The sequence below is a fragment of the Cyphomyrmex costatus genome, unplaced genomic scaffold, assembly GCF_001594065.2.
Source record: "Cyphomyrmex costatus isolate MS0001 unplaced genomic scaffold, Ccosl1.0 scaffold4, whole genome shotgun sequence".
Taxonomy (NCBI): domain Eukaryota; kingdom Metazoa; phylum Arthropoda; class Insecta; order Hymenoptera; family Formicidae; genus Cyphomyrmex; species Cyphomyrmex costatus.
In genome coordinates, this window is record NW_017278207.1 from 1,567,236 (window position 1) to 1,582,940 (window position 15,705).

General features: G+C 34.7%; 1 protein-coding gene across 1 annotated transcript in view; it reads left to right on the forward strand.

The window, feature by feature from the left end:
* The window catches only part of Ih (hyperpolarization activated cyclic nucleotide gated potassium channel Ih), a gene marked incomplete at its 3' end in the record, with an annotated part of 121,911 nt that overhangs the window by 78,343 nt on the left and 27,863 nt on the right, over positions 1-15,705 (forward strand). Inside the window, exon 4 of the mRNA XM_018543799.1 lies at positions 312-582. Coding sequence (XP_018399301.1) covers positions 312-582 — 271 coding nt within the window. The remainder of the gene's footprint in view (positions 1-311; positions 583-15,705) is intronic.

Consider the following 15,705-nt stretch of genomic DNA (forward strand, 5'->3'; position numbering starts at 1 on the left):
CACACACAAGGTCTAAAAAATTACGTGAAATTTGCGCACAGCAAATTTCGCGAGTTAGTTCACGAGCCATAAAAATATTTCAGGTTAACGACATTAAGTCATACATGTCGGCGCTATCATAGCGTAAGTTTACACGTTCGGTTATGCCTGTGAATAGTTTGCGATTTGTGCTTCGTGCGACCCGATATCGTGTGACTCGGCTCGGGTTTATCGGACAGGCGTGAGATTTTACGGGCGTTATCGGGTGACGATAAAAATCGCAGAATAATGGACGTTTGTCGTCGGACTGAGCTCACATGACCATGTTACAGGCAACGAGATGAATTACAAGGGCAGCGGGAAGGTCCACTTCGGGGTGGACGATGTGTCCCTCTATGGGACACCGAAGGAGGAGCCGGGCCCGGGCCTGCCGGGCCAGGAGGTCAAGCAGAGCTTCCTGAAGAATCAGCTTCAGGCCCTGTTCCAGCCGACGGACAACAAGTTGGCCATGAAGCTCTTCGGCAGCAAGAAGGCGCTTATGAAGGAACGGATCAGACAAAAAGCCGCAGGTCACTGGGTCATCCATCCTTGCTCCAGTTTTCGGTATGTCCTTCGAATATCAGCTGATCTCATTCAACAGGCAACATCAATATTTCGCGCTATCACATTTCGTTCCGGTTGAAAAACATGTTTCACCAAGAAATACCGGCCTCAGACGCAGCCTCATATCTAAGTCTGCTCGAATAAACTCGCGCACGACACATCGGTCCCGCGTTCTCCATAAGAGGGAACAAAATTCCGCATGCACTTGTCCCTCATGGGACATAAAGTTTGTACTTATAGTTATTTATATCTGTCACGATGATATTAGCAATGATTCCAATTGTTTTACAACGACTGGATACGATATAATAGAAATTCATTTCTATACAATATTAATTTTCACTCTTTTTTTTCGTAAAAATAAAAGATGTAAAAATTTATTTTCTCTAACATTTCGTAACTTACATCAATCATGAAATGTTCTTTGCGAGACTGATTATCTTTCAGACATTATAAAAGGAAATGGTTGAAAATGAAAAATTACTTCTCTTTGCAAGACTTGCTTTTAAATTAATGTAAAAAATTATCCGATTGTGTCAGTCAAGTTTTTAAATTAGTACAATTTTTTATTCTAACTTAAGTCACTACCCTTAGATATGGAGCGACGTTATAAAGAATTTGTCATTCGAATATGAATATCTCACATATATGTCGGATGTTAGCGGAAATAATAAATGACAAAAGTCGCCTGAGCAAGCGAGCGTAAATCAACGACTCGTGTCGGCTTATTCGCAACCCGAAACTTTTCGGCCTGACTACGATCCCGGGCACGAGAAACGTAAACTAGCTCCTTTGTGCCGTGCAGTAAAATATCTGCCGTATCCGGATCGTTCATCGTGCAGGCTTTTCGAGCCGTCCGAACGAGGCGCACGTCTCTCCGATCTCGAGGATCAAAAAAGAATGCATTTGATCTACGGGCTAACACGCGTTACTTGCGGCTTCAATCGATCTGGGTCGCGCGGAATATTCAATAGTTCTACAAGAATTACGGATTTAGTTATGTACATGCTCGTGTACGTACAGTTCAGCAGTCAACCTCGCCTGGCGACGAAATAGCATTGAGACTTTACGGCCTCAGGAAGAAGGCCGTCAGGCCTTCGCTTCCTTCCGGAGTCGCTTTATCGATGGCGAGCCACGATCCATCGCTGAAGTCAGAACGCGTACTGTCGGCTTCTCGCGAAGAATGTTGACACGCTCGCCGAGCCATTTAAGGATAAATGCATCGATTAGAATGACAATAAGCGTTCAAGAATGCTTGTCTACCGAACGATAATGGATGGGCGATCCTCAATTAATGGTAATTCCTTGCAGAATTAACCATTAATCAATATTAGTCGAGTAAAAAGGATTACAAGAGCATGAAACGTATTTCGAGGATCTGTATTAGTAAAGTCCTAAATATATCTAAATAACATGAAATGCATAAAATCGAGAAATGAAAGTATACTATAGAAGTTCAGAAATCCTCCGCACTAATTATTTATGTGAAAAATTGATTTGCGATAAAATGAATTAGTTTTCACATATAATGTAGTTTATAATGTGACACAAAGTTCATTAATGAATAATTTTTTAGCAGTGATGCATCAAAGTAAAACTGGTACTCACAAAGTACTTTTGATGGTTCAAAAACTATCTATTATTGAATCAATTATATATATATATGACAGCGGAATTTAATTTTCCATATAATTAATGCAGACTTTTTTATTCTCAATCCATTAAAAATAATTTACAAGTTTTAATACTTGAAAATATTACTAGAATATAACATTTTCTCAAGCTTACACAATTTAGTCTTTGACGATTCGTACGGATAAATTGTCACAGTTTAATTTTTTCCTGTTCAATGTTTCCATTACGTGTGTTTTTCTATTTTTAATTTTCGATACGAAAGAACTGTTCGGCGTAGCGGAAGAAATCAGCGGAACAAATTCGCGCGGCTGAAAACGAGCGAATGGTACCTCGTTACAATATCAAATTGCCAATATTAACTGTGCATGGCGCAGTGCGCACAGTTCCATAACGCGCGAAACACTATACTCGACCATGACTCGGTGGCAGTGACGGCGGCGGCGGCGTTTGTCGTTCCAATTGGTTGAAATTGCCTGGCGCTTCCGTTCGGAATCTTGGCTAATTACCAGCAACATGGAGGATTCTCCGTAGCCTTCTCCACGATTCCACTAAAACGCGAGACTCTCTCGTGGGCATTGAAACTTTAATTCGTTCCTCCGTTAATGGTAGCGATATCTTCCAGTTGAACGAGCGGTAACCAACGGTCGTTCTTTGCGCGACATGTAGAGCTGATATCCAGCTGCTAAATTATACAAACGAGCGTCAATGGTGCTCCATTTTCCAATCGTTATCATATAGATCAGATATCCATATAATAAAAGTCATGTAAGCTCTCGCGTTTGCCTGATATGTTTTATTTGAATAACGTGACACAGCGAGGGACGTGTGCCCTCGAATTAATAGATATATTATTTAAACACGTGCTAGCATCATCAAATCTTTTTTCTCTTCGGGGAATAATGATAATAATTTCAGTAGGTTGATATTATATTAATATCGTATAGTGCATGTGCTTTTATTCACTTCACTTTATTTTATGTATATATAAGGTTTTTTTTCCAGTCTTATAAAAAAATATATATATAAGTTTTTAAATTAAAAACTTCGAAAATATTTTTTCAATACGTCATATCCAGCTTTGTTTTTTTATGCTTTTTCATTGTTTGTAACTTTTTTATTAATAAACATACATACATTTGCTTGGTACCATTATTTTTCAATGTCTAGCGTTTCGATTGAAAGAAATGTTTTACAATATATCCATTTTTATAAAAGTTATAAACAATTGAATTGGGTGGTGTTACAATGTGCTGTTCCCGTAGTATTTGGCGTGTAAAAGTTAATATACCAAAAAAAAAAAAGATAAAAGAGTGATTTCCATCGAAATATTCGCAAACATCACAGAATTCTCGATACGGAAAACTGGAGCGGCGTCGCGGTTTTGAGATGACACGTGCGTAAATGAATGTACTCTTTGATCTATTGACCAAAATATAAATGATAGCCGAAATACCCGATAACACGTGCCATGTAGTCGGCCGTAATGTCGCTCCGTCAGCAGTTCATTATCCGAACATCCCGAACATGCATGCCTCTATAGGTGATATCATGTTAATGGAGATTCATTCTGAGCAATTAACGGGGATCCCAGACACGACATATCGATGCGAGTTCCGATACGATAGTTGACTTTCTGTACCTAATATTTAAATCGCTTAAGCAAATTCTAGACTAAAGACGATGAGACGATAAAAAATTTGTGAGACCATTGCACTCTTAAATCAAGGATACCGAGAAGTGAACCAAGTGACAGCAAGATACAAATGAATGGCAAAATTACCGAATGCATCCAAATTATTCAGATAGTTTCGAAAGTATATAGCGAGACGCGTGTCTTTCGGATAGTCTCACTGGATTTCAACTGAAGCGAAACTTTATTGGAAGCTTAGTACCGGAGATGCTCTGTGCGGAATATTAAAAATTTACGATGCACAATGCTGACAATATCATTTCCTTCGTTTTAATATGCGGCTACTAAATCGCTGTCCTTCGCTTACATACGTTGGATGAATTCGTAATTCGCCGGGTTCAATTCGCTTCGCACGGTACGTGGCATTCATGACGACACCGTGCATATGACAATATCTCGTGAAAACGTTGTAAAATTAAATGAAAATATTTTTACGCATGTGCAGTCTGAAAAAAAAAAAAGAGGAGGGAACTCTTATTCTTCCATAGGCCACTGGGAATAAAATGTGCAATTGTTTCTGTCATAAAAGCTTCTCTCATCATGTTTGCGGTTGCACATATTTGTCTGTTCTACGACGGTTGGAATTGCCGCGTTGAACATAACTTGACAGGACTCGGTCGCGAGAACACGCTCTCTTTCACCTAAAGGGAGAGACTCTTATAAACGTGAGACGTCATAAAAGTGAACATAAACCACGCTACTTAACTCCGGACAGGACATTAAATACGTTCTTTTTTCCTCGTTTCGTGTTAAATTGTATAAAAAGCTGCATCTCTCCCTCTCTCTCTCTCTCTCTCTCTCTCCGGTGAAAACGACTTTCTTCGTGCTTGATTTACCATTGATAACGTTAAGATATGCAGACTGAGCTCTCGAGCGAATGATTTATCGGCACACGGCCATGGTATCGAATATTCGGCTGTTCTACATTTAACGGTTCCTGCTTTCGGATTCGTGAGAGAAAATTTTATACTTTATAAAATGCAGTTTCCAGGCACTATAAAATTTATAATTTTTAGCGTACGCTCGGGTCTCTTTTTACTTATCCGAATTTCTTGTCACGTTTCTTTAAAAATAATAAAATAAAAAAAAACACACTTAAGCGATAATTGCTGCTGTTTAAAGTTGTAGACAAGTCTGTCTTTGATATTTCACAGCTAAATACCAGGTTAAAACAAAGGTACAAGAAAATATAATGAAATCCAAATTATTTCTTTTGTGTGTTTCGAAGCGAAATGCCTTTATTTATGTACTGCATCATCGTGAAAGAAAAAAGATAACATTTTTGACGTCTGAATAATCAAAAGTAAAATCGTTAGTGCAGCTCGCTTTCGCAATGTGTTCTACGTAGTTTCGCTTTGACGTAAAAGAAAATGATGGCACGTGCTTAAGAAGTAACGTATTTAAAGTGACAACGATTATTATTATCTAAATAATTATCGTATCATTACAGTGTATATTGGCTAACGCATAATCACCTATTGCTGCGCAATGATCCATTCTAGGCCATGTTCCGACGTATAGATACTCCTACAATACTGAAATTCTATAGTATACGTAACATGAAGATATTTTCAGTGCAGAGTGTTTGCGGAACGCAGTTCTAGTCTATTGTTTCCATTAACGTGAATTTCGAAAATAATTAGAGATTAACACAGCATCATGAACGATCAGCAGCATCATGTTTTAACTAAAAAGATCACTAAAATATAAGATGATTACGTATAAATTTAAATCTCGTTTGAATAATTACAAATTTTTAAACCCAGATGAAAGAAACATGAAATTATATAACTAACCAAAATATGAAATAATATGAATAAATAAAAATATATATGAGATTAACTGAAACAAATTATATTTTCACTGATTTACTTAACGATTTTAATTTTATAACGCGTGTATTAAATCAGACTTGAAATTTAGAGGTGGTTAGATCTACAAGCGTATATCGCGTCAACGTATTTCAAGAGTAAAATTATGTATTCGAATGAGAGTACGCGGAACTGTATCTTAGTAAGGTCATGCATGTGTAGCGTATATCGACATTGAGGATAATTTATGCACGAGACAAACAAGGAATCGCTGATACTACTGTCGAAACTTTGAAGTCGCTTTTAAACTTCGTCCTCGTCAGAACTCGAGTCGGGCTGCGTCATATATTAATAAGATAAATAACATTTTATGATAGCGCGTGATTATATAGGCGCAATTATGTAGTCTGTAAACGAAACGGGACGATGACGTAACGGACGAAAAATCGTATTCTAAACAGGAACAAGCGTATACGACCGCATAATTATAATTTATATAACGTAATAAACGGGACTTGCGACGCGGTCGTTATGTGCGTAAATAATTACATTATAATGTGAGCCACGAAGATAATAAACTAACAAGGGAAATTTATATATCACATTTGCCTCGGTGGATTGTATGAGAAATCCACGAAACGGACCTATTGTGAGCCGGTTGAATTAAGATACGAAGAGGAAACTTTCGACGAAGCGCGAGATATCCACCGCGAGCTTCGGTCGCGTATTCGCGGAATAGCGAATTATATTCACGGTTAAAGAGATTAAGATTTAGCGAAAGCGGCCCCGTGAACGTCCTAGAAATTAACGGAACAAAAACTATAGGCGATGAAAGCGGTTCTCGAAGGGACAAAGAGAGAAGCCGGGAAAATCGGTCCGGCTTGAGCCAGTTACAATGTCTGTACATCGCCGCTAGTCCAGCGTCAGTTGTAAGAATGATCTCAGAATAATCATCCGATTAAGTCGGAGGCTACGGTGTCATTGGTGGCGCGTTGCTCGATCACGTGTGTGGTTAGCTACATTAGAGTCTGATAATCTTCGTTCGAGACTACCCTGAGAGAAAAGTGTTTAGTATTCGTCACTATAATTGTATGATGGAATAATTATGATCAGACGCTTTATTTTTATAATTACTACTATAGCTTCTATAAAGTTAACAGGAAGTTTTTTTTTTTTACAAACAGTTCTATGTATGTTTCCGAGTTATTTCTCACCGATCTTCCCTTTACTGATTTGTTTCACCTTGAAAAAGCAGATAAGATTTTTATAGTAAAAAAAGGTCACATATTTTTTACACAGACATTCTTTCTCTTGCTTTTTCATTTATCCAAAAGAAGGTAATGTAGTAAATTCGTTATTTCATCAAACTCTAAATATGTATCCAATTACTATCTAGCAAACCCCATGGATAAACTTGTAGGCATCGAAATTCATAGCGAGGAATAATATTGTGTCGCTCTCAATTGAGCATGCATGCACGCCGACCAGTAATTCCCTCTAGACTCCTCCGGTCGATCAAACAATGACAATCGATGGGTTGTCCTCAGTATTCTATCGAGTATCGCGATGCCAGGAATACACTATATATCCAATCAGTGTTTAATCAAACACAATTCAAGTAAATATTCACTCCAAATAAAATATACTCATATTTTACGTATAATATAACAAAATTCTTCAAATTTGCATTTTATCGTGATATTAAACAATGTTAAAAAAAATGTTTTCACATCGAATGAACATTTTATTGAAATATTTAAATATTTAGCTAGATATATGTATATCTGAAAATAATTTTGAGGACTATAAATATATATAATATAGGACGCTCAAATTGATTGCTAGAATGTTGAAATAATTTTTGCTAGCACACATTGCTCATTATGCTTAAATTGGTTACATAATTATTTCGATAATCCAACAGAATTATTTTCAGAATTTGTATCTATAAATTTAAAGACTTTTCAATTTTCAGATACTTTACTTAGCAGCAAAATTGTTCTTTCCATGTACAATTAATTATTCGTCTCTCGCAAAAACAGCACTTTGCAAAACAAGTAATAGCTTTTCGAAAAAATTACGATCAGCTTTTAGTCATTTTATTCAAAAATTACTTCTGTATTCTAAGTACGTACCGTGTACTATCGTCATTTTCTGCAGCACGCAATTTAACGAAAAACCAGCGGATAATGGATTAAGAAATAGCTAGATATATTTTCAAGCCATTCCAGTTACACGTGCGAATCTCACACGGATATTCGATATTTCTCCGTTGGTATAAGCTTCAGCTGACAGTAAAATGTTATACGCGTACGTAATTCTTTACTTGTTAAAATGCTCATAAAAGTGAAATACAACTTTATCCGCCTGCTCCACATTTGCTGATGGCTCTTCCTGCAAAACAACCTCCCCCTGCATCCATCATCCGTTGCACTTGTAAAAATACGCGGCCGTTTGTGCGGCTAAAGCATATAAATTCACGCCGCGAAAATCGGAATTTCCCCACGATGATTGTTATAAACATTATCGGCTTTGTCGTACTGCGTTATTACAGCTGTGGTGTACGGAGAATTTCATACACCTGATACACCACATATGCCTGTCGGAAAAAAAACAATATAAAGTGGAAGAATGCAACCGTTTTGTCGCTTTCAATGAAATGACTTCATTTAGATATACCGATCATGAGTTATGGATACCTATAGATAATTAATCACACATTGTGTTGCTCTATATATCGATTTATAATTAAGCACTCAATTAATTTATATTTTAATTATAAATGGAAAGATTTATAAAATATGGCTAGACCCTTAAGTTCATTATCAAATTTTGATTTCACGACTCATTAAAAAATAGATTATTAATTAAAATGTCTATACTCAATTTTTAAAAATTAATTAACGGCTATTGATTATATAACCAATAATGCAATTAGGAATTGAAGAAGAGGTTTGAAGAATGCATGCGTTAGAATTTAAAGCATTACTAAAAATATAAAGATATTATAAATTGTTTTGTTACGTCTCTCTGTGTAAAACTTGATCATAATTCTCTTATAAACGTTATTTAGTTTGCTTTGATTCTTATATAAAATCATGCTTTATATAACAAAGTAGCATTACAAATTAAATTAAATACAAAATATTAATTACGAACAAAATTAAATTTTTTATTATAATTCCGTGTGAATTTATATACTATACGTATGTAGTTTTTTAAACTGTGCGCCGAACAATTTTTCGGTCTTGAAACACAACCAACACAACTCTACGAAACTACTGCGATAATTATAATAGCATCTAAAATTCAGCTCAATCTTTAAAAACAATTTCTTATTGGTTGTGTTTCTCACATGTACGGTCCTATAAGATTTACTATTTAAATATTGTAAATTTTTTTTATATACTATTAAGACACTAATAAATATTCGTGTACAAGTTAATTTGAATCTACTTACTCAATAGTTTAAAAGCTATTTATCTAAAAGTGTAGGAAAACATGACAATTAAGCTGCGTAAGCCACTAAGAAAAGCTAAATAATTTGTTTTACCTCTTTTTTGCAGTTGTTTTTTTGCAGTTTGGTTTTGGAAGACATATTTATGACAAAACTTTTTTACTATTGATATTATAATGTTACTATATTGATATTGTAAGAGCAGGACTTTTTGTCCATTTCTCGCGATAATGTTTATGTTTCTGAATTGAATATTTAAAGATTGTGCTCGTGCGTGCTTTCAAGAAGTAATCATGTTTATATAATGTATTTGTAAGTACAGATATTGTTTGCCGTTGTACATTTTCCTATTATTCTAAAGTTGAAATTAATAGAACACCCTTGTCCTAGATTTTTTCGACTAATTTTTTGATTAAATTTTGCCCTGATATTTTTATTATATCTATAATATATAGTACAATTAATATATCTAATAAAAGTATATCAAAACAACCTTAAATACGACAAAAAATCTCGGCGTAAATCTGGTACAAAAGATTTGTTTATTTGTACAGTCCAATCTGCAGTTGCATCTTTCCTATGTCGCGACTCTATCTTATCATTGTTATGTCTTTCTAGGTCGGTGCGCGAAAGCCAGCTGATGATTATTCGATTAAGCGCCTGGTAGCACAAGAGCAGAGGTCCTGCTTCAAACCTCGCTTCTGCTTCGCATGCTACAAACCGCGTTGTACATCTCGATAATTTTATCGCTCGCCTTTAATTACCTCGGGTCGTTTCCAGTATCTATTCTAGTACGCTCGTAAATTTTGCGAACCGAGCATTTCTTTCTTCTCTTACATAACCCGCATAAGCATAATTCGCAAAAGAATTCTAACAAGTTTTAGTCGCCCCAAATCTTTCGAAAGTGTCATCGGTTATTAGATATTGCTTTAGCAAAAACTTTGTTTGCGTAGTGAAGTGTGCAATCGATCGATCTCTTTATGTCGCCCACGGAATTTTTAGTAACTCTTCACTCCATTTGAGATAATACGAGAAATTATATGTATATATTTATATGTTTAAATACATAATTAGTACATATTAGACGAACTCATATTAGTCGGACTAGACCAAAATAGATAAGATTATTTTTGTTTCTTTCTGACATCGCATCTTGGTTCGATATCTTAATTTATATTCAATTATTCTACGAAAACATGTCATTTCCATTATGAGAATCACCACCACCGAAATTAATCGCTCAGAATCTACTGAAATCCTGATTCCCGCCCGACCAAAACATTTACGCCAGTCTTCCTTATTCTAAATATGTGTAAAATTGTTGCCAATGTGTGAACCAACACTAGTTGTTTTTGTGAATTATAAGTAACTTTATTAAAAATCATACAAAATATGAATAAACGTTTCGACCTTTCGTTTAGGAATCTTCCTTATTCGTTCACTCGTGATTAGCTCGCGGCGCAAACGGCGTCATTAGTCTCATGTCGTTTCTACATACATCGTGAAGACGAGACGCAATGCATATATGTGTATGCGCGGCTGCTAACTGCATATTGTATGTAACGAGCGTGGTTCATAACCGTACATTCCCTCGGGTCAATTAAGATCTCGTGGCTATTCTATCATCCCCGACTCTGGAGCAGCGAACGTTGTGCAATTCAACATGGACGCTAACTGTCTACCATGGAAAGCACAATTTTGCTGAAGTATCTAAAAATTTAGCCAGATACAAATTTGAAAATAATTTGGTTGACCCATCAAAATATAGTAAAGCAAACATTTCCGTCACTCGAGACAGCTGCGCTTTTCTCGCAAAAAATCTTGGACCGCAATTAATCTCGTCTATTCCCGTTGTTTCACGGAGGAAAGCATCAGTTAATTTCGGCGACGAATTTTTGCATCAACATCTATCGATCTGCGATCGATCGTTAATCAGCCATCGCGAGTTAATTCCTCGGCGCGATTTTGTTCGCCCGGAAATGGATTTAATTAGAACATTCGTTCGCTTGAATAGATTCGTCGGTCGTTCGAAAACGCGAAGTGTCATTATGACCGAGTTTTCTTCGGCCACGGTACGTATTCGATTGCAATTAAGACGCTGTCAGGAACAATCGATTATGCAGGACACGCGGGGGAACCAAGGAATTCACGCCGCTTTACGAATCTACCGCTTAAAATTGTCTCTGGGTCTTACAACTGTTCCTCCGGGTAATTACGAAGCATCAGCCAAAATTAACTTTGATGCATTTTATGCAATCATTCTTACGGAGTTCTAACTATATTTTAACCGATTCGTAAAATATATTGTAATTATAATTTTTTTATTATAATTTCCGGTATATATTATAAAAGAATATGTATGTGGGAGGGGGCTGCGAACACCTGAAGAAGAAAACATCCGAAGGAAAAGTTAAATAAAACCGAAATTATTTATCAATTAATAAAAACCTTTTTTCAAACCTGTTCTAATTATTTTGCTTTAAACTATACAATAATTAACATTCATGTATAAGTAATATAAACTATAATTTTGAACGAAAAGAACAAAATCCTTGCCGTTCAGAATTACCCGCCACCACACGGAACAATATACTGAATCGATTTTATTTTCTATTTAAAAGTATAATTTATATTAACAACATATATATTTTAATATTATTGAAGTTTGAAACCAATATTCTTTGAAGAAAGACTTCTATAATTGATAAATTGATCACTTTATTTAACTTTTCCTTAGGTATTCGTAATGATTACGTGTATAATGCAACGTTCCTATAATAGAGGCATATTGGATTATCACGAGATGTAAAAAACAAGAGATTATCACTATTTTAACATATTCCAATAGTTTCGTTCGCATTTATCGTCCATATTCGCAATTTCCCCACACATTCATTCATATACTAAATTAAATTAAATTTTTTATATGTATTTTTTTTACTAATTGTATAAATATTTTCCTAAACCATCATATCAAATATCATAATATCAAATTATAAAAAATTACTATATATATGAATAAAATTCCAACAACATTGAGATTTTAAAACTACAAAAATATGCTGCGAAAATGAACAAACAACAAATTTTGTTTCATTAAATTTAACCGAAAACCATGAGGGAATTCTAATTTAAATTTTAAAAATATAAACGCGTTTAATATTAAAGCTTAATAAAATTATATAGTATACTTAATCAGAATTATAAAAATGTAAAAATATGTACAAAATCTTTTTCAAAAAATAGTTAATGAAATCACTATTTGAATCTTCCGCCTTTAGCGTTAAACAAAAGGAATCGTATTAAACAGAGAGAATAATCTAGCTTTCCTGTTGAAAGTGCACTTTACCTTTTGCGTTATCGATATAGGAAACCAAAAGTACGGCATTGCGGACGGTTTCGCCATTGCTTCGTGGCTACGATGTTTTATTCGTCGATTAATTATACGAGACGTTAAATATGCCCTTTTATTATGTAATTATCAACGTCATAGTGCGGCACGTGCCTCGCTCACCCGATTAACGTGATCGTTTCTACAAGGTAAAGACACAAAAATCCTTTAATAATCCAATATTCCGTCATTACGCTTATCTCGACAGATAATCATATTAATTGATCGTAAAAACGTTCTAAAGTTCGATGTACTTTCGGTTATAAAAAGTTATAAGTTATGAAATGGATTAGTATCTAAAATTGTAACTTCGCCGATCAAGATCTTTAAAAACGTTATTCGACAAATATTTATCAAACTTGTAAAAATGTTAAAATGCGTATATATGAATTAAAAATATACTAAGTAATATGAAAAGAATTTAAACATTTTGAAATTAATAATTATCAATTAATAATTATCATTAATAATAGTTATAAAATCATATTATTTATATATTATTAAAATAAAATAATTATTACAATATATATAATTATTAAATCATTAATAATTATCCTTGCAAATCTCTGTCTCGATATATTTTCCTTATTAAAACAAACAATTTTATTGAATTGTTTGTCTATAGAAAAATATTTTTGAACCATCATTTTGTACTTTCAAAACTTCAATTTAAAAAATGGAAATTAACGTATAGTCGCATACAAACTCTTTTAAAATGAACGGAATTGTAAAACGTATCTTGTACAAGGCCGTACATCAAAGATTATACAAAAGAACAGATAAAGTCATTCACACTGAACAGCATAATATAAATTGATCATAATATAATAATACCGTAATCGCTTCGTAAGTTACAGATTATCAAGCATTAATTACATTATGGAGACTTGGCGAAACAATTTTTCTCTATTGACAATGACAATTTCTAGCGTGATGCAATCATATACACTATTATCTACACATTCTTCATTTTATTTCTCGAAGACCTTCTTGCCCACCGGCTTTGCTCTCAATCAGGGTCATCACGTGATTCCCTCGATCATTACATAACACTAGTCGTAACCGTGTACTCGACCACGATGGTGGTTCGCGTTAGCGGTAGTAGGAAACCATTGTTTAAATTTGCAAACTACCTAATGATAGGGCAGACCTGAACAAGGCCTCTGTAATTTCCAATTCGACCGGTTGGTCGGCCGGTTTCCGATCGCGTCCGTTTAGTACCAAATGGCAAGAGAAATGTCACTCTCGCGATGTCATCGCACTTTGATTGCATAAGACGACAGCACTTTTTCGCGGTAACGATGCGAACATCCGTAAAAATCTCGCGCCTGAACAATTGCAGACTCGTATCTTGTTAAAACGTTGTTTCACACACAAGGAATATCATTTCGCATAGTTGAGTCGCATATAACCACCTTAATAGTTATTACTAGACATTTTTCATACAATTCTGCTGTCATGTCATTAGTATTCTATTATAGCTTGCGAAATTATAGTGAAACTTTAGTAAAGTCTTTGCAAACGAAAGCAGTCTAATTGCCCTTTTTCTATTTTATATTAGCACTTACAACTTGTATTAGCAAACTTGACCAACGGATGACTGATGAGCCAGCGACACAGCAGCCAAGTTGTCCAGATCGCCAGACTGATATGACTTTAATGGCCCCGCGAACTTGAAATGTCTGGAGATTATATTCCCCGGTACTCGCTTGAGCGATTTATAACCTTGCTCCAGAAATCTTTGGGTGTTTCCTCGATCTTATTAAGCATTCGTAGACAAAGAAGAAAGAAGGGGAGGGAAAGAGTGAAAAGCTGTCGGCTTGAGTTACCTTACTCTCAATTATGTAAAAGCTACAAAGCAATCGTTTGCCAATTTAAAGCAAAACTTTTGCTCTTATTTATGCACCGATAAAAGGTGACGACAAGAAAAAAAAAGAGGAAACGAGAAAGAACTCAGTACTGATAGCCCTTCGAAGTACGAGTGAAGTTTATCAAATAGCTATTCTTACGAATTCGACTCGACCTAATAAAAATTTTTATATCCCTCAATATATTTTTATATTTTCGCCTTGATTTAAATAGTATCTAAAAGTCATCTAAGAAATACCCTGTTATTAAATCAATCTCTAATAATTACTGATAGTATTGGTAGTCGACAATTCCAGTACAAAAAGTAATAATTGTTCTTTAATAATTATCATGATTAATGTGATAATTTACCTGATAATTAGTAATTATAACACAAAGATCGATATAATACAATATTCCTAAATGATGAAGAAATCTCTCTAATATGCAGATTATTGGATTCTCATATAGCATTATCAGATTACAACTTTATATATCATTATTGTACTACAGGCATTATAATTACTATTGACACTATACTTGAAATAAATGGAATGCTCTATATATAATTGAAAATAACAATCTAGGTTCGTGTCAACATTACTGTAAACATTTAAACAATTATAACACCATGGACATCTCGATTTATATGGAAACACTATATGTGATAATCGGTTAGGCAATTAGCCTTCCATGTGTATTCGTTTATACGTTTCTTTTTATGTCGAGCAGCCTTGAGACGGATAATAATCGTCGATTTCCTCACCTTTCGAGAAAATACCACAGTAACGACTACGAGGGGGGACTAATAGATAAGTATGACATTAACCGACAACGTATTAACAAATTTGCGCGCACTCGTAATCCACAACGATGTACGTTTACTTTATATAATACTGATTGCTTCGCGACAACGCGTTATATAAAGATCCTCGGGGTACGCATAATGTCGTTCACAATACCTTGTTATAATCTTGCACTCACGATAATTTTAGAATACAGTCGGGGCAGAGTTGAGCCACTTCGGTTTTTTTTCATAAAGCAATTACAATTAAGTAGTTAAAATAACGAGACCGTCATAATAAATTTAAATTATTATTACACATACTGATCATGGGTCGCATCCAGGATTTTTTGAGAGGGAAGTCAACTTTGTTATCACTTAAACAGCAATTTTTATATTAATACATTGTTTTTTTTATATTTTAAAACTATTCTAAATTATAGGTAAAATGCAGTTATTAAAAACAATATATATATATATATAGAGTTGTAAATACTCATTAATATC